The following is a 24,736-nucleotide window of genomic DNA, read 5'->3' on the forward strand; positions in this document are numbered from 1 at the left end:
CAAAAAAATTAGGCCTATAGAGAGAAAATAGAGAAAGAGTGAGATCGAGTTTTCGGTGGCGCCTCATCGATTTGAGACTGTGATGGCAGTCCGTGACAGCGGCGGCTTATTCTAGTAGGCTGAGTATGAAATATGCAACATGGAGTAGCAGCAGTATTTAGCTATAGGACGTGTTTTAGCGAGGAGCAACAGCAAGTGATACGAGTAAATTTAATTTTAAAGTGATTGCTCGCGCGGCGTGCGCTCGCAAATACTTTCTCTCACAAACGGCGCGCGTGCGGCGAGGAATTAGTGTTTTCATATTCGTGAATTAGACTCATATTGCTTCGTCTGCAGGTACCGTAAAACCTGGGGAAGTTGATCACTTTTTACCGATACATCTGAATATTTTTCCTGTCATATGTTTGGCATACAAACAAATACCTCTCAAACCGGTACTAGTAAATGCTTTTCTTATGTATTAATTTAGTTTTGGAATTGCATGCTTGGTTTATCTTTTTAACTAAACTTAGATTAAAAATGCAAATGATTAATTCTTTTCAGTACAGTAACTCAAAATTTTTTCAGGCAGTTGATTTCCTTACCAGAAGACGGTACTTTCAATATTGAACGAAATGTTGGTTGATATGTCAGACAGGAAATAACTAGGTCCAACTATGATATAAATATGAAATAGGAATTTTGCCAAATATTCAAACTTTACAGAAAAATTAATACAATAATAGTCTTCGAACTCTGCAGCGGTATTGGGTCGTTTCGGAGAACCGCCTGGCTGACGATCCTTCGCATCCAACTGACTGAAAAACATATCTGGTACCTCTATACTATAACGGCGCCGGTGGTGTAGTGGTAAGCGTGATTACCTCTCACCCCAGCAGGCCTGGGTTCAATCCCAGTCGGCGCCGCCGGGATGTTCTGAGGCATAACATCTTCATCACGCCTTCCTTCGGATGGGAAGTAAAGCCGTTGGTCCCCGGTTCATGAGTTGATGGGTCGATAGGTAGGGTCCAGATGTGGGAGCTGCCTTCCTGGCACGTCGGTAGCATTGGTGCTCAGCACGGAAAACAAGATCGACGGAAAAAAACAAACCAAAGCAAAAAAACCTCTATACATGCAATTAGATTAACATCCGAAGTCCAACGTTTTAAAAGTACTATTTAAAATTACTTAATGAAATACTAAACAAATTATCTTATACAATATTATAAAAAAATATATTGTTGAGAAACGGAAATTGAACAGTGTACTAATAAACTTCACCTTAATGATCAACTTCACACCGTTTTACGGTACCAACATTCTTCTGGTGGCATTTCAGTATTAGTCATGACACGTCATGAATACGTCTCTGGGATCATAAATTTTTAAACAATGATAAGGTGTTCGGAATAGAATTAAAGGGTGTACCGTTTAAAATCGGCACACACTCAAATTGCTCTAACTTTTGATCCGTTGGGTAAAATAATTGAAAATTTGCGTAGACAAAGTTGGGAATCGCGAATTCCACGGTGTCTGGTATCATAAAACAATTCGAAGAACGTCTGACTGTTGATTGGAAGCGGAGATCCGTCAGGTCAACGAGAACTATCACAAACGCGTGGTTAGGGCCTTTAAACGGAAACTGAACACCTCAGTTCGAGATGTGGCTAAAAAGTTGCATGTGAGCAAGACTTTCGTGAAACCAAGCCATGACGAGTAACAGAATACGGTCGCACAAAGCCGTGCCCGGAAGTTGTACGACCAGAAGTTAACGAAGCCACACTGCTGCGTAATGGATGACGAGACATATGTGAAGGCAGACTTCAAACAGGTTCCAGGAAACGTGCACACTTCAAAATAACTAATTTTACACGTAACGGAATTCGTCTTTGACATAAAAGATGAGACGTAAACATACATATCATGTAAAATTAGGTGCTCCGAGACTGAAAATTTCGTTGGTCGACGAAAAGTGCGTTTGATTGGACTATATTTCGCGTCTGTTATGACTCAAATTTATGTCAAAATTGACGCTCGTATATGTCACTCTCAGAGCACCTAAATTTACATGATTTTTTCTAAGTGTGTGTATGTGACTGCAAAGGATAAGTGTGATGTTCCCGAGAACGTCCGGACACAGAAGATGTCGAAGTTCGCCAAGAAGCTCTTAATTTGGCAAGTGATTTGTACTTCCGGAAAGCGGAGTACACCTTTCGTTACCGCAAGCACGATGAATGGACAGGTGTATTAGGAAGAGTGTCTCCAAAAGCGGTTTCTCTCTCTCTCCTGAAGGCTCACGACGGTCCGACGATCTTCTGGCCGGATTTGACATCATGCCACTACACGAAGGACGTGCTAGAGTATAAGTCGAATGATGTCGATTTCGTGTTGAAAGATCTGAACCCCCCCCCTGCGCCCAGTTGAAAAATACTGGGCCATTATGAAACACCACCTTCTAAAACGACCTAAAGTAGTGAAGAATGTAGAAGTAATGAAAAAAGCATGGGTTAATATGCAAAAATCTGTAGTTTCTGAGGTCGTGCAGATTCAGATTTAAAGGCAAAATAAATTAAATGAATCATACCAAAACTAACTTTAGTTGTTTCTTTTTACTCCCTGGAAATTTGGTGATGATCGGATAAAAACGAATTTTGGGAATGAATTTTGTGTGTGCGGATTTTAAACGATACGCCCTTTAAACTCAATCAAAATATCGAATTCTTTGGATGCTTAAATATAAGAGAAAAACATGCTGAAACATAATAGCCTAGATTTTCTGAAAAGAAACCAACCTTACCAACCAAGACACCCTTCCTTGGCCAGCCAACCTTAAAATAACCGGGAATTTGAAAAGAAACTGGGAAAACCAGGAAAACTCGGGCATTCCATTTGGACATGGCATGTCAAAATATAACAATATATCATATGCAGAATTATCATAAAATTTTCCTTCAAACTTACTTGTATGTTCTCTCCTCGTAATTATCATGAAAGTTTCTTTGGAATTCCTTAGAAATTCTCCTAAGAATTACCTTGGAATCCTTCTTAAAATTCCCTTGCAACTACATATTTCAATCATTAAATTCATTTGAAATTCTTCTCAATTTCTCAACTCAAAGCGGTCCTCAGTAATCCTCCGGAATTCTCCACAGAAATCCCTTGGATATCCTTCGGAGTTTTGCTGAAGCTTTCCTAAGAATTTGTTGGAATTTGACTAATAACCTTCTGATATATTTTTTTTCAGAATTCTCTTGAAGTTATATTTTGGAAATAAATCAGTATTCCTTAAAATCATCCTCAGAACACCCTTTAAATTCTGTTAATAAATCTTCTCAAATTTTCCTTAAAATTCCTCTGGTATCGTCTTCATGACTCAAATGCAAGTCTCTGCAGAATCACTTAAGAATTCAGATCTTCCTTTTTTCTCCCCAAATATTCACCTCACGATTTCGTAGAACTAAATCTCAAAATTTTCTTTGAATTCTGGACAGAGCTCCTTTAGAATTTTGCCTAGGATTTTCCAGAAAACCTCCTCAGCGTTTCCTTTAAATTATCACATCAATTCCTTTCAAATTTACCCTACCGTATGCGTGATAATGTTTGCACCATCGTACAAATAAGGTTCCCGCTTCACCTGTGCATACAATGCCTTGGTTTTCTTTGCATGCACGTAACCTATAGCTCATACCTTAGTAGGCTGTGTTTAAAAGAAAATGATTTACTTAGTTTGATAGTTGCACCATGACGAAGTGGCAGCGTATTCGTGATTTGTCCCACGCGCAAAAGTCGCAAAAAGACATTTCAATCGCCGTGGGAGTGTCCCGGTGAACCGTCAAAAGGGTTTTAGACCGAGAAAAGAAAGGACAACTATCCGCGAAGGTGGCCACAGGTCGTCCGAGGTCAGCTCGGGTTCCGAGGGTTATCGCTGCTATCAAAAGGAAGATTCGTGTGAATCCAGTGTGTTCAATAAGGAAAATGGCAAAGGAACACGGGATCAGTGACTTTACGGCACGAAAGATCGTAAAGGAAGATTGCGGGACGAAGTCGAGGGCACGGAAAAAAAACTCACATGATTACCAACCGCATCCGGGAGCTACGAGTCGAACGATGCAAGAAAATCTTGAACTTCCTTAAGCGAAAAAATCCGATAATCCTGTTCACCGAGGAGAGCATGTTTACCGTCGATCCCGTATCAAATTCCAGAACCGACGTGGCCAACGAACACAAGAACGTGTATCTGACCAAGCATCCTGCTAGCGTTATGGTGTTTGGATTGGTGGCTTCCGATGGCAAAAAAATGGACCCAGTGTTCATTCCAGAAGGCGACAAGGTCAACACGGAGGTCTACATCGGGATTTTAAGTAAGTATGTTCTTCCAAAGAGTACGGTCTGAAGCTAAATGTTGTATTTCAACAAGATGGGGCTCCGTGCCACACTTCGAACCGCACTCAGAAGTGGTTGTAGGAACATCTTCCGTTCTGGGCGAAGGATATGTGGCCGCCATCCAGCCCCGATCTTAATCCGCTGAATTACTCAATATAGCGTGTCATGAAGGCAAAGGCATGTTCTAAACACCACCCGAGTACAGCAGGCCTCAGACAAACATTGACCCGTACCTGGAGATAAATGGATCCAGACTACATTATTAGAACCTGCCGTGCATTCCTGAAGCGTGTGGAGGCCGTAATTGCAGCAAGTGGAAACTCGATCGATGAATAAAAAAGTTTAAGACTCTGAGAAACATCTCCCCTTTGAATAAATAAAAAAAACTCGAAAACGAAATTTTTGAGAATTTTTTTTAAATTTTGACATTGTTTAATGGTGCAAACATTATCACGCATACGGTACATTATAAGACAAGACTTTTGGCCATAGAAAAGACAATAGTGAAGGTAAATTGGAGGCGTGTAATTAATTATATAAAGAGGCTTTGTGAATTTATTAGTTCCTACATTTTCACATAAAAACGGAAATTGAACGGTGTACTAATAAACTTCACCCCGTGTCACGGTACAAACATTCTTCTGGTGGCATTTCAATATTAGTCATGACACAAATGTTGAATACGTCTCCGGGGTGATAATTTTTTTTACAATAATAATGTGTTCAGAATAGAACTGATGTTAAACTCAATCAATACTTGGCAATAATGAAGTCTGCAAGTAGTAGACGGAATAGATACGCGATCTGTCAAAAGATAAGCAACTATAACGGAATTTAAAGGAAATAAACCAACACACTCACAGCTCTTCAGAAATAATTTTCGGTAATGCCATACTAGGAGTTGCAACGTGTTGTGTTATAAGTTGTTTATAGGACACCAGATCAATTGTGATACATTACTTTTGTATTTCTTTAGTGTAATGTGACATATATGTCATCCAATTTTCATCATAAATTTTACGGTTTATATTTATAGTGTTCTGTTCAACAACATTGCGAAGAGAAACTTCTCTTTTGACATGGAATGTAAAAAATATATCAATATATCATTCTCAGAATAATGATAAAATTCTCCATAAACTTTCTAGTAAATTTTGTATTTACTCTCCTCGAAGCTATCTTGGAATGTTCTTTGGAATTCCCTAGCAATTCTCCTAAGAATTACTTTGGAATCCTTCTTAACATGTACAACTATATACATATTTCAATAGTTAAATTCATTTGAAATTATCCTCATTTTTTTAAACTCAGAATTTCTGATCCTCAGAAATCCTCCGTAATTCGCCTCTAAAATCCCTTTGATTCATTCTGAATTTCCATGAAGCTTACGTAAGAATTTCATGTAAATTGCGCTCCTTTTTTAAATTTTTCTGATAATCTTCTGATATATATATATATATTTAATTCTCTTGAAGTTATATCTTGGGACTTCATCAGAATTCCTTCGAATTTATCCTCCGAACACCTTTTGAATTCTGCTAATAAATCCCTTCGAGTTTTCCTTAAAATTCATCTGGTATAGTCCTTAAATCCAAGCCTCTTCAGAATCATCTAGGAATTCAGAACTTAATTTCTTCTCCTCAAATATACCTTGAAATTCATTTCAGAATTTCTACCTCATTATTTTCTTGGAGTTCTGAACAGAGCTCCTTTAGAATTGCCATTGGTACCATTCTAATCAAAAATAGATTAAGTGCTACTCATTCAAACAGAAATTGAACATAAGAAATTATTTCCATTAATGCGCCTTTTCAAAGCATCATGGGATCATAGTTTAGTTATCTTCATCTATTTGAACAACTTTGTCGAAGATTTTGCTTCGATAGAATACTTCAATCAATCCATATGAACAACTTTGCTGGAGGTGTTGCTTCGGGAAGATGCTTCTATCAAAATATACAACTGATCAAGATCAAAATTTAGTAATCAAGGTCAGTTCTAATGGCATCAGAAGACATCTCTTATCCATCTGGAAAACTAAACAAATATAGTGATCTAGATTACAGCAAATGATGTCAAAAGATACATGTCGTTAAATTTGTATGATCTGCCCCAATGTGCCACTGTACCCTTCCAGCTTTAACGACTTTCTGGATACTGAACTCGACATAGAGTTGCTCCGGTCATAGACGCCGCGTTGCTCGAAAACTTCCAGTGCGCAGTGGGCCAGGAATAAATCTAGATGAAACAATAATAACGCTCTGGGATTCCGTCCATCTGAGTTGACGTTTTGAGTGAAGTATCTTGGGTTAGTTAGGACTACAATTTAATGGATTAAATAATCAGTTTCGGCTTGACAGTCTGGCAATCACTCATCAGAACAAATTAATTTTTCTCTACGTTTCGGCTCTGATTAGGGCGTTCTTCAGGGGAAACTGAGGGGAATTTTATTTTAAGAATTAATTGTTTCACATTTTATAAATGTTTTGCACTCACAATTTTTGGATTTGTTCTTTGTCTAGATACTGTTTGAAGTCTAACGTCTGTTACACAAAGCGGTTGAATTATTCAAAGTATTGTTGAATTTTTTGTAATTTGTGTCGGGTATAATATTTTGGTTGTGCACTTTTCGAAGGTTATGGTGGTTATGGTGAAATGGTGGGAACGGGTATTATAGTTGAGCTTTTTAGTTGGATTCAGGTGGGCATAATCATAGAGGTAACTCTAAGACTAGAAGGTCCCGAAATAACGTGCTCAACTTTTTGGCTCAGCTCTGGTACTCTCTTCGGTCCCAAGCTAATCAATTCACCCCTCTAAAATCCACTAACCCCTCATTTTATCTGTCAAACTTTCATAGCGAATCAAAACAAACATTGTGTAGTAGTAGAATTTCGACTAGAATGGGATACGTTAATCGTTTGCTTGGGACCAATAGGCTAGTCAAGTAGTGAGCCAATTTAAAATCGTTAGTTTCATATTGATTGTTGGCATAATGGCATTGCTGTTGCGCATTCATGGTTTTGACTTTTAGTGTAAGATTCCTGCGTAAGCTGTGTTCAAATTGTCTACGTCCGTTCATCTATTGACTGTATTGGGTGTACAATATATATGGCACATTTCAAGGAATGCAAGTGTATTTTTGTTGTTACTTCGATCAACTATTGTTGTTTTCTCCAAATTGAATCTGTGTTCGTGGGTTATACAGTGTTCGATCATAGCTGTTTTGTTTGTTAGATCAGCTAATTGTGTTTCATCAGCTCCGGATGATAGTATTGTTCCTAGTTTGTTTACACGTGGTGTCCCGATAATCGTTGGCTTAGTTTGTTTTGGGTCATGCCTATGTAACAGGAATTACAATTATTACATGGCATGTTGTAAATAATATTGTTAATATCTTTTTTTGATTTTAGGTGTTTAGTTTTGGCGTGGAATTTCTCTACAGTGCAGTGTTGACTTGCAGCTATTTTTACCTGTGGGTAGTCTTTTTTGAGCAGTTTGGTGATGTTTGTGTGATGGCAGATGGTTGGCTGGGGGGTTGTAGGCTGGCAGATGGTCGGCTGGAGGTTGATGGTCCACTTCTGGATGCGTTGCGTTTATGTTTATACATAAATATATGAGTCTGTTGACTAATGCTTTTGGGTAGCTGTTTGCTGACAGTTGATTGTGTATTATCTGGTTGACATCCTGTTGCGCTTTTTCGTCTGTTGTGAGTGATGATACTCGGTGAATCATATTTTTGGCTGCATTTATCTTCTGCTTGTACTGGTGGAACGATTGGTAGTTGAGCATTCTGCCTGACGCGATTGGTTTGATGTACCAGGTTGTACGATGAGAACAATCTTCATTTCTTATCACGGTGGTGTCCAGAAAGGGAAGTTTGCCGTTAACTTCTGTTTCGGTGGTGAATTGTAGTCTGGTCTCTTCCCAACAAACAATTTTAGCTGCAGCTTAGCTTATACAGGCAAAAATTACCTGCATAAGGCAAATTTTGGCTGTATAAGCTAATCTGCAGCTAAAATTGTTTGTTGGGTTGTCTTTTGAACGCTTCGAGTACGGTGCCCAGTACAGTGCATCTTTTGGTATGATAGCGAATAAGTCGTCTACATACTTTCGTAAAAAGGGTATTTTGAACGGTAGATCGTTCAAAGCCCTTTTGATGACTGACTCGAGGACTATGTCTGCTAATATAGGTGATAGAGGACTCCCATGGGAAAGTTCCGTATATTTGGCGGTGGAATTTATTTTTGTAGCGGAAAAAAATTTGCTTCCATACAAAAATCGACGATCGCTAGGAACCGATCAAGGGAGATATCGGTGTCAATTTTATCCCATCGGTCGATGATGGTTCTGCTCACCAGGATCCTCGGGACGTTGGTGAAGAGGGAGACCACTTGCCAGACTGTCAAGCCGAAATTGATTATTGCAGAACCTCACAGTCGAACACTCCAACACAATTTAATGGATTAAAATAGTTCAAGTTTTAGCCGCAAAGATGGCGCAGTGATACAAACTTTTTTTTATTCCACAAGACAGAGGATTTCTGTCTTGGGCAAAGTTGTGGAACATATTTTTTGTATGAAAAGTTGTCAAAGTCATAATAGTTATACATTTTCATACTATTGAGAAATACGAAGTTTAAAAAAAAAATGTTCTCAAATCCATGTTAGTGCTATATTTTGATCATTCGTTCAAAAGTATACTTTTATCAATTTTTCTCGATCGGTAGTGATCAATCCAGTCTATTCCACATCAGTTCTATTATTTTACGAGTACTGAAAAACATATATCACATAAATTGTGATTGTGAAACATGATTTTCTGAATGAATTTTGATGTTGATGAGTTTCGTGAGTACGATCGTCGGCTACGTTAACCCGAGTAGCACATTTCCGTCACATTAAGTTGCAGCAACTTGTTTATGACTGATATAAGTTGAATAGAAGTTGCCAAAATCGATTTGTGACAAGCGTGCTACTAGGGAAGACCTGTTATGGTTATTCGTCAGTAGTGAAGTCAACACTACTGCGAAATTTGTAGAAGTCCTGGATTAATTCATGCCTCAGATAATCACTACAGAGCCAGACTGTGTTTGCTAGCTATCCTCGTAGATGATGACAACTAACAGCTTGCGCAAGATACAGCTCGTTGAACCGTGCACCTTGAACACAAAACCTGCCATAGATTAGTGGGCCTCAATGTAAGCGGTCTACTGGCTATTCTGTTTCTTGAAATATAATTCTATTGTGCTCGTTCCTAGCAACACTTTTCAAAAACTTCTAGAGGGTTGTGCTTCATTACTCCGAATGTCACTTCCCCGAACGCCCTTACCCCGAATAAGGTTCTGCCTTTTTTGATAGCTGCTTGTTCTTTTAACATTCGGGGTAATATAGCACAACAACTTAGTTTGCTGGACACCTGCTCTCGGTGCGGATTGTTGGTACGATTTCCTTTGCTGCTCAGTTTGAGACCATTCCCTATAGGACTTTTGGTCACATGACCGTGCTTATCCATCCGACAGGTAGGATAGCATCGATTCCCTCATCCTGGTCTAGTTTATTCCCTGGAGGACATTGTCTCCCTACAAGTTTTTTTTTTTAACTCACTGGATATACGGTGCTAGTGCTTGTATCTTTGGAATCCTAATTTCAGCAGTACCGTGTTGAATCAATCGATCCATCACCGTGGAGTTTGATGCGAGCCGTACACATACCTTTGGAGCATACATACGGTTTCTGGTATAGGAAAGCCATCTTGACGTCCATCTGATGCAAGTAGGAACCGCACTGATCATGATCTCATTTTTTTAATCACTTTGACAGAGCTTAGGTCATTCAGAACTAGCACGCAATGAAATTTGAAATTAGCGTGAGAGTCATGGATGCTAACGACTACGCCGGACCCGTTCCCCGTACCACATTGAACACCCGAAGACTCCAGTGCATGTTTCGGATTCCCTGGGGAGGTACTTGCTACATGACCAGCTAAAAGATCAGTATCAGATTATATACCCGGTATTGCATTGAAATACCAGTCTGGTACTCGTAATCAAACGGCAGCTTCCAAACATGGTGTAAATCAGTTTGGATCAACTCCACTGCTGAGGTAAATAATAATTTCTTAATTCTCACTCTATCCTCAAATACTTGGAAAGCCATAATCGGATTTCTAATTTAAAATCGTTAAAACCAATATTTATGCAACATCGATTTTACAGGTGACATTCGACTGGAATGAAATGAGCTGACTCATGTTATGTTCGATTCCAGAAGAAACAGGTTGACGTAGCCTTCAACTCTTTTTTTTCTGAACTAAGAACGTTCAGTAGTCTGCAGGATTGATGTGATAATAGTACATTTTCACCTAATTTTCACCTACTCAATTGGAATCACTATCGAACAAACTTTTTCTTCGGAAGACACTTCACATCGAAACGAAAATCACTTGATACTGAACCACGAATCCGAATTGTTATTTCATCACCCTCACTCACTAGACTCCACACCGACTGGTTCTACTATCGTGCGAAAACTGCCCTTACAACATTTCACAAGTGTTGTCTTTTTTTCGTTCTGTTTGTTTTTGTTTATTTTGCTGTTTCATGTTTTCTTGACAGCTGCCGTCGCCGGGAAATGAAGGAAAATGAACACTGCGGTTTGTTTTGCTTCATGGGCTGCGATTGGCTATAGGACGCAGCCATTGTAATGGTATACATTTAGGGTTTATCAATAGATACCTATTTACAGCCGGAAACAAATTACAATAATTTTTGATTTATAATGAGCTAACTCGTCTTTACTGAGTTTGAATGTATTTTTTTTTATTGATTTAACTAATTTTTGCATGATGAATGTTATGAATTGGGTTTTTAGAGGAAATTCACGGGTAGGGCCAGTTTAACCATATCGGCTATTTTAGTGTCCTCTTGCATCGTCCTTTTTCATCCAACGCATACAAGGTGATGTTGTGCTTATGCTGCCCTCTGCCGAGCTGCTCGGTGGTGCCCATCTCGGCAAAAAATCTAAGTGTGTACATAAAGGCTGACTATAAGTAAATTGGTAAGCACAAAAAGAGCTGTAATTCGTGATTCAATAAGTTTGGCCCTGGGATTTATTCGTCGCAATACAAATGGCTTCACGGATATGTATGCTCTCAAGGCACTGTACTGTTCAATTGTTCGCACCATCATGGAATATGCTGTTAGTGTATGGTCACCATATCATGCACAGCAGATCATCAGAATGGAAAGGGTTCAACGTGGTATGCTCTTCGACAACTTCCGTGGAATGATCCAGTAAATCTCCCTGACTATACAAGCCGTTGCAGACTTTTAGATATGGAAACTCTAGCTCACAGACGCACTAAACTTCAGACGTTATTCGTATTCGATCTTGTCAAGGGTAACCTAGTAGTAGTAAAATTATGTTTATTTCTGTTGATTATGGTAGTACATTGATTTATCATATTAATTGATTAGCCTATCTGGTTCTTCATCTTTGTTTAATTTGATATTCTAATTTAATATTTGCGTTTTTCAACTAGTTTACAGAATACTCCTTTGGGGATTTGTTTTATTTGAATTGAAAAAAAGTGATAACCTACCTAACTACGAGTATAACTTAACCTAACGTGCTAGATCACGTATGATCTGATGATTTCATCTCAGACAGGTGTCTCTGAACCTTGCCAGGATGAATACTCTCCGTTCTTCTAATGTCTGAATTCCAGCCAGGAGGTGGATCTCAGAATTTCCAGTCCGCGGGGGACTGTTTAGGACCATCCTAAGGATCTTGTTTTGGATCCTTCGGAATTTAAGGTGATGGCATTTTGCGCAACTCTCCCAGATTGGCATACCGTACTCGATTACAGGAAGGATGATTCGTTTGTAGACAGCAAGCTTATTTTTCAGGGACAGGGTTGACTTCCTGTTGATAAGTGGATACAACGATCTTATCAAGATGTTGTACTTGGTTTTCGTTTTGTCAACGTGCTCCCTGAAAATAAGCTTACTGTCTAGTGTTAAACGCTGTCCAGACTGGAGAGTTATAACATGTTATAACGGTTGTCAACTAATTGCAACACAGAAACCACCATCAAGATAGCGCTATAACATGTTATAACTCTGTAGTCTGAACGTACTATTAGCCCGAGGTACACGACCTCTTTGGACCTGAGACTTTGGACCATTCCACCACTGTGCCGTTCAGGCAGATCTTGTTATTCTTTGACGGAACAAGTCTGGTAGATTCAGAGTGTGGAAAGATAATGACCTGGGTCTTTGCCGCGTTGATACGGATTTTCCAGCTGTTGAAGTATTCAGACAGGACGTGTAGGCCTCTCTGAAGTTTGGCAGTCAGAGCTCCGATGACCCTGCCCTTGTAGACGATGGATGTGTCATCTGCGAACAGAGACAACGATCCACCATCAGGGAGAGTCGGCATATCGGAGGTGAACAGGTTGAATAGAATGGGGCCAAGGATGCTTCCTTGTGGAACCCCGGCACCGATGTTGAAAGCATCCGATGTAATGCCATTCAGAGAGACTCGGAACGTCCTGTCCGATAGGTAGTTGTTTATTATCTTCACAAGGAAGATTGGAAAACCGTACTGCTGCAATTTGAACACCAGGCCATCATGCCACACATTGTCGAACGCTTTTTCAACGTCCAACAACGCCATGGCAGATGTTTTCGAAACAGACTTGTTCCGTCTGAGAATGTTTGTTACTCGAGTCAGCTGGTGGACGGTTGAACGACCTTTCCGAAAACCAAACTGTAACAAGTTGTTTTCATCGGCATATGTTAGGAGCCGGTGGTACACTGCTCTTTCGAACAGTTTTGATAACCCTGATAGAAGGCTGATTGGTCGATAACTTGATGGAGAGGACGGATCCTTTCCAGGTTTCCGGATGGGTATGATTTTAGCAGACTTCCAACACGAGGGGAAGTAGCCAAGTCTGAGGCACTGATTAAAAATCAGTGCCAGATGGTTGTAGAATCTGGGACTCAAGTGTTTGAGTTCCAGATTCAGGATGTTGTCGAAACCTGGGGCCTTCATGTTCTTAGATGATTTTATATAGGCCAACAGTTCGTCAGCCGTAATCTCGGATTCCTCTGGAAAAATGTTAGGAATCTGAAGAAGATTGGTTGCATTTTCAGCAACCTCAGATTCATGAGGGCTGACGATGTTTTGTCCGAAATTATGGGAGCTGACGAAGTGTTGACCTATCGCGGCAGCCTTCTCTTCAGGAGTTATCAGATGAACCACTGGGTCGCCGGGACGATCCAGTGGGGTCAGTGGTGGAATGGGTCTAGGCTTGTTTTTAAGAATTTTTGTAAGTTTCCAGAAGGGCTTAGCACAATCTGGGAGAGAGCGGATCTTACTAGCAAAATTGTTATTTCTGAGATCCACCATCCTGGCCTGAATGATCTCTGTTAATCGATTACAATTGGTCTTCAAGTTAGGCAGGCCAATACGCTGGTACTGCCTACGAATGGTGTTACGGAGTCTAATGAGATCTTTGGTAGGGCTGTCAAGGTTCAGAGTGTTACTCACCTGTCTGGATACTGGCACGTGTTGTTCCCTGGCCCGGGAGATCGCCTCCTCGATGGTTTGTAGACAGCGGTCAACATCTTCGGACGTCCCCGGTTGGACATCATAGTCGATGGTTGTGTCGACGCAGTGTTGATATTGCGCCCAGTTGACTCGATGGTAGTTGCGCTGGGAAGCTTCGAATCGCTTTTCCGAGGATCCAACTTTGGCCACAACCGGGTAGTGGTCCGAGCTCAGCTCCTGGAATGCCACAGGTTGCGAGATGTTGTGTCCCATGTTGCTAACGAAGATGTCGATGGTCGCATGGACCCCAGACCGACTCAACCGGGTGGGAGAGTCCGGGGCCAAGATGGTATAGTGGCCCTCTTGCAGGTCTTCATTGAGGATGATGCCGTTTCTATTGCTCCGACCATTGCCCCAAGCTAGTTGTTTTGCGTTCAGATCGCCAGCGATGATAAAGTTCCCGCTCCTCCGGGTGAGTTTGATGATGTCTTTCCGGAGGGCCACTGACGACCCGTCTCTGATGTTGGTTTGTTTGGGGCAGTAGGCCGCGATGATGGTGATTGGGCCAAGTGATGTGCTCACCTCCACGCCGATGGCTTCAATTGTTTTCAGCTGGAAGTTTGGTAGCAGCCGGCAACTGATGTTCCGTTTTGCAGCGATGGCCACTCCTCCACCTCCAGAGCAGATGCGATCAAGTCTGACGAGCCGAAAGTCGGTTCGGGCTTCAAATGCGTCTCGGTGATGATAGCAATGTCGACCTCCTTGGTGTTGAGGAAATCGAGTAGCTCTTTATGCTTGTTCGTCAGTGATCAAGCGTTCCAATTTGCAATTTTTATAGCTTCACGGTCCATACTTGGTGACGAGTGAGAAGGCAGCATGAAGTTGTTCAGATCGAGTCTTGCAGGTACGCATGATGATGATGACCTTGGCCCCGAGCGTCACAAGTTCCTCCGAGGTGAACGGAGAATCGTCGACAGATTCACTTGAAACAGCACCAGCGTATGATAAACCAGGGGCGGTGGATGAACCTGGACCTGGGCCGCAGCAACAACGAGACGATGCTGAACTGTCCAACTGTTGGGAACCATTTGGATACTCGCAGGATTGACTTGTTGGTTGTTGAGCGGAAGCGGGGCTAGGTTCGGAACATGTCGACGGGGCTGGAGAGCTGGGTACTGGACTTCCGTCAGTACAGGAGGCGAACGATGATTACGGAGGCGACCGAGCTGGTTGTTGATTGTGACCGTCTGACGGATATTAATGAACTCCACTCGCTTGGGACATCCGCGATTGGAGGCTTGGTGGTTTCCACCGCAGTTGACACACGTTGGCTCGATGTCATCGACTTGTTCACAGGACGCAGTTGAGTGAGTTCCAGCACACTTGCCGCAGTTTGTCTTCATGTGGCAGTTTTTGGTGCCATGGCCATATGAGAGGCAGTTCATACACTGCGTTACATCACGATGTTGGGGTTTGTAATGCTCCCAACTGATGATGACCTGAAACAGGTCCCGGATTTAGGATCTCAGAGCCACAAGACTGGTGGATCCCTTCGTGAAATGCACCAGGAACAACTGATCACGGAAGCTGGTGTTTTGGTTGGGACGCCGGTTCATCTGGAACACGGCATCAGGTTGGAGTCCAAGCCGCTCCAGCTCGGACTTCACCGCAGCAGCCTCGAACGACGGTAATCCACGCAAAACCACCTTCAGTGGCATGCTCGATGGCAGATTATGCGTGAAGAAGTCCACGTTGTTGTTCTTCAGGAAACTTCCTATTTGTTTGTACTCCTCCAGGCTGGAGCACATGATTTTAGTACCGATGCTGCAAAGCTTGAAGTGAGGCAGCAGCTTGTGTTTTGCCAGTTCGGCACCCAGCTTGGGAACATCCTTCACCGGCGTGAAAAGCGGGGCAATCCGCTCTCGTCTTGCAATGGGAACGGCGTCACCATCGCCATTTTCTTCCGGGAGTACTGAATACTGGTTGGCTTGCAGTACTCGTTTTCCGGTGTCATCCTGCGACGCGCTGGGCTTGATTATCACCTTCTTTGAAGGGCCCGCTGCTGGCTCATTGGCACGTTTACGCACCATTTGTTTCGTGTTTGCAAGTTCAAGTAAACTTACCAGAACACGAGAAGGTGGCGACACTTCCACGGCGCAACGCGACAGCACAAAACGAAACAAAATCAAATCGAGAAATCGAGCGAAAATACGGACTGAACAGCTCGACAGTCGAGCAAAGAATCTCAAGGGTAACCTGGATTGCCCTTCACTGCTGCAGAATATTAACTTTTATGCACCTTCTCGACAGCTTCGTGAACGAGACTTATTTTTAGTCAGGCGGCATAGAACCACGTACGGGTATAACTGTGGAATGTGCAAGGTTTCCCGGGTTATGTTGGAAGGAAGTGATACCGAACAGCACCTAGTGGAAATCGACGAGTTGTTTGACCGTCTTGACGCGGCCGGTACAGTGCTTGATGTAGACACGAAGATCTGCATGTTGTTGCGTAGTCTGCCGCCTTCGTTCGATGGGTTGGTTACCGCTCTTGACAGCCGCACCGGGGATGATGTTACGATCGATGTAGCGAAATCAAAAATCGCGGACGAATACCACCGGCGGCTTGAGCGAGAAATCCGAAAAGGCGATGCGTTCCGCCGAGTACAAGTCGGAAAGTAAGGAGACCCGTATTTGCCATTACTGTAATGAACCGGGGCATCTCCGAAGAAATTGCCGGTTGCTGAAGAAAGAAGAAGGAGAGAAGTGATAAAGTTACAACAGAGGAATTGCGTTTATCGTTTCGAGTGGAAAGTGTCAATCTTGGATCATAGACAGTGGTGCTAGTGCACATATGACGAACAATAAGTCGTTTTTTACCTCTCTGAATGAGTTTCCTGGTGGCTGGATTACCATGGCCGATGGGAACAAGACTCAGATCCTTGGAGAAGGTACACGGTATTGACGGTAACAATGAAGTGATCAAGATTGACATGGAAAATGTGAAATATGTGCCGGGATTGTCGACCAGCCTAATCTCTGTGGAGAGGCTGACTTTGAAGAACTTAGAAGTGCATTTCAACAAGTTGCTGAACCATCGTTGCAGGCAACATCGGGACAGCACAAGGAGAGCTGCCAACATCAGTGGCATCGGCGTCTAGGGCACCGCGACTGGGTGGCTGCAGAGCGCATCGGTAAGGAACAGCTTGCGACCGGAATGCAGGTGAGTGACTGTAGTTTAAAACTTGTGTGGGAATGTTGTCTAGAGGGGAAGGCATCCCGTGCCCCATTCCCAGAAGTAACCGAAAGGAAGTCGTTACAAGTCCTTGATATTGTCCACACGGACCTTTGCGGCCCGATGAAAACCGTCACTCCTAGCGGAAACAGATACGTCATGCACATCATCGACGACTATAGCAGGTTCACGGTCACTTACCTGCTGCACCACAAGTCGGAAGCAACACATAACATTGTCGACTATGTGCGTTGGGCAGATAACAATTTTGGACGTAAACCACGGGTTGTGTGCTCCCATGGCGGGGGAGAATTTAATAACAAGCGACTGCGGAAATTTTACACGGAAGAAGGTATCACTCCGCAGTATACTACCGCGTATTCCTCCCAGTCCAACGGTGTTGCCGAAAGGAAAAATATATCGATCACTGAAATGGCAACATGCATGCTCCTTGATTCCGGTCTTGAGAATTAATTAATTAATTTAGCTTTATTTAGGAGGCTTTCAGCCTTAGGCTGGTTCGCCTCCGGTCTTGAGAAGCGATACTGGGGCGAAGCTACCGCAACGTATCTCCAGAACCGATTGCGGCCTAGGTCTGTGCCGAAGACTCCCTACGAGCTCTGGTGGGGACGAAAGCCGGATCTGGGACACCTTAGGATTTTCGGTAGCGTTGCATATGTACACGTACCAGGTACGAAGAGGATCAAACTTGACGGAAAGGCTCGTAAACTCACATTCGTGGGGTACTCCATGGAACACAAGGGGTACAGGTTCGTTGACCGAGAAACTGCCAAAATCACCGTTAGCAGAGATGCCCGATTCTTGCAACTCGGGAACGGAACTTCCTCGGTGAAGTTTCCAGTTCTAGGAAGTTGAAGACGACATACCAGTTTGATCAACGACGAGTACTTTGACGCATCAGATGACGAAGCTGAAGGTTCGGACCTAGTTTGTCGGTCGCAGAGGGGAAACAAAGGAGTGAATCCCCACCTCCTTGAGGATTACGTCGTAGGAATAGCAGCTTGTGCAGTGCAGGAACCTGTAAGCTACAAAGAAGCTATGAAGAGCTCAGAGTGGCGTGGGGCAATGACGGAAGAATTGGATTCCCTCCGACGAAACGAAACCTGGGAGTTGGTACCGCTTCCTGCAGGCCGTAAAGTGGTTGGATCCAAATGGGTTTTTAACGTAAAGCGTAACGAAGAGGACAAGGTGGTGAAATTCAAAGCCAGGGTGGTAGCACAGGGCTTCACCCAACAGGTCGGTATAGATTTTGATGTCAAGCCAGTTTGCGGATGTTTCTCATAATTACTGCAAGCCAGAAGTTGGTGGTTCGGCACCTCGACGTTAAGACAGCCTACCTCAATGGATTGCTGGAAGAGGAGATTTTTATGCGGCAGCCACCGGGTTCCGTAGCTCGAGGCATTTATGGCTCTCGTTAATCGGCCAGATGCTGGAACACAAGGTTGAAGAGTCATCTCACGAAGTTCGGATTCAAGGCATCTAGTGCAGATCAGTGTTTGTTTGTGAAGATGGAAGGTGAAACAAAAGTGTTTCTGCTCGTATATGTGGATGATATGTTGCTATCTGGAATATCGGATGCTATCGTGAAGAAGATCGTTCACAGTCTGTTCGAATTAACGGATCTCGGTGAAGTTCGCCACTTCTTGGGAATAGAAGTGCTACGTGGAGAAGATTGCTACAGGATACGGCTGAAGAATTACATCGAGGAGCTCATTTCGAAGAACGGTATGCATGAATCGAAGACTACTAGATCGCCGATGGATCATGGTTTTTTGAAAGATGGAAACAACAGTGCAGTGTTCGAAGATGCTACCAAATATAGGTGTCTAGTTGGTGGACTGCTGTACTTGTCGGTTGTTGCTCGACCGGATATTGCTGCGTCCACGTCGGTTCTTGGTAGAAGTTTTTCGGCTCCCAGCGAAGCAGATTGGACCGCTGCTATTTAAACGCGTTCTGAGATATTTGAAGGCTACGTCGGATTGCTATCTGCGTTTAGGTGGAGCTGTCGATCAAGGCTTAGTCGGGTATTCCGATGCAGATTGGGTGGGTGATCCCGCAAGCAGAAGATCAGCGTCAGGATTAGTATTCTGCTACCATGGTGGCTTAATCTCGTGGGCTAGCCGCCGTCAACAGTGTGTTACCCTTTCATCCATGGAGGCAGAATATGTCGCTCTGTCAGAAGCCTGTCAAGAAACTGTGTGGCTAAGACAGCTGCTAACTGATTTTGGTGAATCGCTGGGAGATGAATTAGCTACAAGCTGTAGCATGCCATGATAATATCACAAACGAAGTGACAGAAGTGACGAAGAAACGAAGTGACTGGCGAAGAAATCCATTAAAATAATGTGGTTCACTGTAATAGAATTTTCTTGGAAGCCTGTGCCATCATCCACCAGATGGGTTAGAATTTTTGTTTTGATTTGAACAAAGTTGATTTTGTGTACAATGATTCTTTGACAGTGTGCAAAGAGTGCGTATCATTTTGTCATTTTTTTATGCATTTCAGTTTTGAGTAGAGTGAAAGAGATAGAACCAAAACATTCTAGTACATTTGGTGAAAATGCTAGTTCAATCTAGTAGTAGTGTTGCCATGTGGTACAATCATAGAGGTAACTCTAAGACCACTGGGTCCCGAAGAAAATCATTATTATTTTTGGCTCACTCAGTACCAGAACAACGGTCCCAAGCAGTCCCAAGCTATTTCACTCACCCCTGCATGTTCTGCATGAATCCACACACCCCTGATGTTATCTGTCAAACTTTCATAGCGAATCAAAACAAACATAGTGTAGTAATAGAATTTCAACTAGAATAGGGTACGTTAATCGTTTGCTTGGGACCAATAGGCTACTAAAGTGGTGAGCCAATTTAAAATCGTTACTTTCGTATTGATTGTTGGTACAATCCAGTAGTACACACTTAGATTTTTTTGCCGAGATGGGCACCACCGAGCAGCTCGGCATTTTATTTTGCTGGAAATTCAGCAAAAAATATGTTTGTTAGCTGAGATCTCGGCAAAATTCCCGTTTGTTAGCTGAATCTCAGCAAGTTTTTCACTGAGATCCAGCAAAATAAAATGCCGAGCTGCTCGGTGGTGCCCATCTCGGCAAAAAATCTAAGTGTGTAGTGGTCTTGCCATGTGGTACACTGAAAAATTGCAATAGCAGGTTAGTCACCAAAGTTTTCGAGCCGCTCCGTCTGTCACTTCGTTTGTGATAATATGTAGTAACGAATAAATTTAGTTTCAATTCATCAATCACACCAAGCAGACCTATTCACTCAATTGTCCCATTAGGTTATGGGCCCAGACAGTTGCTATAGGAACGGCTCTGTTTGGTGAACAAGAAAATTTTTCCAATTTTTTCGAAGCAAGACATTTTTAAAGAAAATTGATGGCGCAGGCTCGGGCGAAGGCTCGGGTGGACGAGAAAACGGAAGAGCCCCGGCTATCGGACGAATGCCAGGAAGTTCAGTTTCGTTGCTGGGGAGAGAGATTCTACGCGGCGCGGAGAACTACAGCTCCTGGTCCTTCGTGACCAAGATGATCCTGATCTAGGAACGAACGTGGTGATGGAACAGCAGGAGGGCGATCCGGAGGTTAGTGAAGATGTGCACAGTGGTTCCACCAGGCAAATTGGACTGCTGAGAAGGCTTACGGGGATCCGGCTGGTTGGCGCCGAACGCGATGAGGACATCATATGCCAAACGACGCAGGAGTACGTGAACGAACTTTTTACGACAAGTCACCAGCTATCGGAGGTCGGTTTCGAAGTCGACGATACTTGGCTGGCGAGTCTGCTGATGAAGGGTCTACCGAAGCAGTACAAACCGATGATCCTGGGATTGGATTCGTCGGGTATGAAGCTTACGACGGACGTTGTCAAGGCGAAAATTTTGCAAGATGTGAAAATCAGCAAAAAGCCAAGCGAAGATGCCAATACATCGCGCGTGAAGTGCTTTCGGTGCAAGAAGTTGGGACACTATGCGTCGCAATGCCAGAATAAAGCCATTCTCGGATTTGTTGCTGTCACTGAGCTCGTCCTCATCCGTTAGTGATTCGTGATCACCTTAGTCAAATTGGTCCACCTGACTGCATGAAGACGTACCCGGTGATAGAGCACTCCGCTGCAAATGGGTGTTCAAGATCTAGACGAGCCCCGACGGATCCACAGAGCGATACAAAGCCCGCTTGGTAATCAAGGGCTATTCTCAAGTCAAGGGCATCGATTACCAGGAGACTTACTCACCCGTGGCCCGGTATGCTACCATCCGGTACTTGATGTCGTTTGCTGCCAGAATGGATCTCAAGATACACCAGATGGATGCAGTCACAGCATTTCTGTGAGGTGAGCTGAAAGAGGAAGACATATATATGGAGCAGCCGGAAGGATTTATCACCAACGGAAGTCCGAAGAAGGTTTGCAAGCTGAAGAAAGCGCTGTACGTACTGAAACAAGTCAGTAGAGTATGGAACCAGAAGCTGGATGGTGAACTCAAGCGCTTTGGACTAACGCGGTCGAAGTTTGACACGTGTGTCTATTTCAAAATCGAAAACGAGAAGATTCTCATTGTGGCGGTATACGTCGACGACCTACTGGTGTTTTCCAACAACCAGCGGTGGGTGAATGCTTTGAAGAAGCAGCTTACAACGAAGTTTTTGATGAAGGATCTCGGATTGGCCAACAAAGACCTTGGAATCCGAGTCGGGCGAGGAGACGGAACTGTGTGTTTGGACCAGGAGCAGTACATTCAACAGCTGCTGGAACGATTCGGCATGAGTGACTGTGATACAGTAGCTACCCCGGCAGATCACAATCAAAAACTATCGAAGCAGATGAGCCCTAGAACTGAAGACGAACGGAAGCAGATGCAGAAAGTTCCATTCCGGGAGCTGGCAGGAGGTCTCCAGTTCCTAGCGCATTGTACCCGACCGGACATCAGCTTCGCCGTTAACGCAGTCAGTCATTTCTCCAGCGACCCCGGTAAGCCACACTGAATAGCAGCAAAACGTATTTTACGGTATCTGAAAGGAACGAAGGATATGAAGCAGATAACGGTTTCGTTGGATTCAGCGATGCAGATTGGGGAAATGACATCGAGACGCGACGCTCTATCACCGGGTACGTCTTCATGCAGTCAGGTGGACCGATTTAGTGGAACTGAAGTAAGCAATCAACCGTGGCCTCTGGTGGAGAGGACTACGGCAGGAACTATCAGGACAAGACGGAACGATAACCATCTTTTGCGACAACCGAAGTGCGATTCACCTTGCTGAAAGAGAAGTCGGATATTCACCACGCAGTAAGCATATCGATATCCGACATCACTTTGTTCTTGAGAAACTGGAAGAGAAGATTATCAAGTTGGAGCACCACCAAGCAGACCTATTCACTCAATTGTCCCATTATGTAGGGGAATTTACGTATTCTCGTCAATCTAAGCAGCGTCCGCACTTCTATTAGAATTTTCACAGCGTCACGCACATATATGACGTGTCTGTTTGTTTCAATTCATCTGCTGCTTGCTTCTCCATCCATTCCAATCGACAGAATTCTTCAAAACTGTTTGAAAGCGTTTTTACAACGCTCTAAACTTCTCAGGTGAGTGTGACTATTGTCGTCAACCTCTTTTTCTTCGGCAACCTTCCCATTAGAACTGCGTGTTAACCAGCTGTTCTATTATCGGCAACTCGAAATCAGCCCCATTTTGTAGTACGTATGCTTCATTTGAAGAAAAATCTAGCATAACAGGATTGCTCGGTCCTACAAATATAATCAGAAGGAGCTGAAAGACTAAAGAATCGTTTGGATACATTCAGGGAAGTGTGTTGATGGTAAAACATAGTGAAATTAACGTTTAAATTTTGGTTGCCGAAAACAGTCAATGGGTGCCGAAGCCGACATTTACCCTACCTTCTGGCCACATCTCGAATCGAAAGACCGGGATTGGCTTTAACGCACCTCAACACCTTGCTGTGCAGCTGACGATCCCTGGCTCCAGTTTTTTTGTAGGTCCGCTGATTTCTTTCCACACTCAGGGTTTCCTTGTAGGTTTTGAGCACTCGACAAACTGTTGTTTTCGGCATCTTCAGCACTTTAGCCAGCTTGGAACCGGATCACTCCGGATTTTCCAGGTGTTTGTGCTCAATATTTTTTCTTCTTTCGAGTTCCATTTGACGTTATTTCTGAACGCGATCGACTACTTTGATCAAACTTGCACCAGTTGTTCTCTATAGGTGTAAACAAACCACTGTCAAGATTTTCGATTCCAAACACTAGAAGTTCGATATTTTTTGTGATTTACAGTTCGAAAACTGTAAAAAAGAAATTACCCAACAGGTAAGTCGTGATTAACTGAGGCTAATTTTGAGGTTCGGAGACCTTAAAAAAAACAAATTTTGAAACATAGCTTGAGCATTGTTCAAGAATCTTGAACTAATTAATTTTTTTTTTTAATTTTTGTTGCTGAATTAAAGGAGGACTGCGCCTCCCTCACCCTTTCTGTCCCGTGGCTATGTCTATGACCAACTTGCGAAGGGCGGCAGAATAGAGGTAGTTTGGCAGATGTTGCTGATTTGCAATAAATTCATTAATTTAATTTGAATTTGTTCTGAGATTTTTGCTTTAAAATGGTATGCTTAAGGAAGAACTGTCATCGAAACAAGCACATAGTACCCATAATTTACATCTCAGATCTTTTTTTCGATTTTATTGGATATTTTTTTCCTGTAAAAACTATGTAAATATATAGTAATAGCTACAAATATAAAAATTAAATAACAAATTCAATATTCAAAACGTTCGCCCGTGTTTTCACTTCTGTTCACTAACTCAATTATTGGCAATCAAATTTCCGTTTTTCTCCAGCAACCTCCTTCTATTTTTATCGCTTTCTCTCTCTCTTTCTCTCTCGATCTCTCACAATCTAGCTTCTCTACTACAGCATTTGTAAAGGCATTTTAATTTGCGCTTTGATTTTCCCTATATTCCTAAAATTCCTACCCTCCTACCTTCGCTTTCCTATTGCAGTCGACTTTTTCGCTTAGTTTTGCTCAACATTTGCTTTCCACTTATACACTTATTGTACACAGCGACTCCACATTATAAGGCGAAGGTCAAAAATACTAGATTTATACACAGCGGCTTTCGAAAATAATTTTGTGAAAATTTTCTTCCTTTTTCTTCTGTTAAACATTAAAAGCTCAACCATCATTATTTCATCAACCTGGTTTTTAGTTTAGTAAGGTCAAGGTTTTTTTTTCTTTGTTAATTTGCGTCCTTCCGCGCAAGCGCGCATTCTACCAAGCTAATTTAATCTGCATGACTCTCTCCCGTCTCTATTTTCCTCCGTTAAATATTATACTTTAGTTAATTTGATTTGTAATCCGTTACATAAGGCACATTTTATACAGTTTATCAGTGTTATCGCTCTTTGTAATAAGTTAAAAAAAAAAAACGTTTAAAATCGTTCAAAAATGTTTTGATTTTCACCTAGCTTACTTAGTTAAAAAAAAAACTATGTACGTTTCAAGACAAGAATCTAACGCCCCCTCTCGGTCACCACTCGATTT

At 42.6% G+C, this 24,736-nt stretch overlaps 2 protein-coding genes across 2 annotated transcripts in view; one reads left to right on the top strand and one right to left on the bottom strand.

Moving 5' to 3' along the window:
- Window positions 1-24,736, bottom strand: part of LOC135715010 (sodium-independent sulfate anion transporter-like) — a 140,629-nt gene that overhangs the window by 100,232 nt on the left and 15,661 nt on the right. The gene's annotated exons all lie outside the window — the stretch shown is intronic.
- On the top strand, window positions 18,675-19,112 carry LOC135715006 (uncharacterized). The gene has a single exon (XM_065238413.1). The coding sequence runs from the start codon at window positions 18,675-18,677 to the stop codon at window positions 19,110-19,112; it is 438 nt and encodes a 145-aa protein (XP_065094485.1).

This window comes from Ochlerotatus camptorhynchus, unplaced genomic scaffold, assembly GCF_037179485.1.
Source record: "Ochlerotatus camptorhynchus isolate MF236.1 unplaced genomic scaffold, CSIRO-AGI_Acam_v1.1 ptg000778l, whole genome shotgun sequence".
Taxonomy (NCBI): domain Eukaryota; kingdom Metazoa; phylum Arthropoda; class Insecta; order Diptera; family Culicidae; genus Ochlerotatus; species Ochlerotatus camptorhynchus.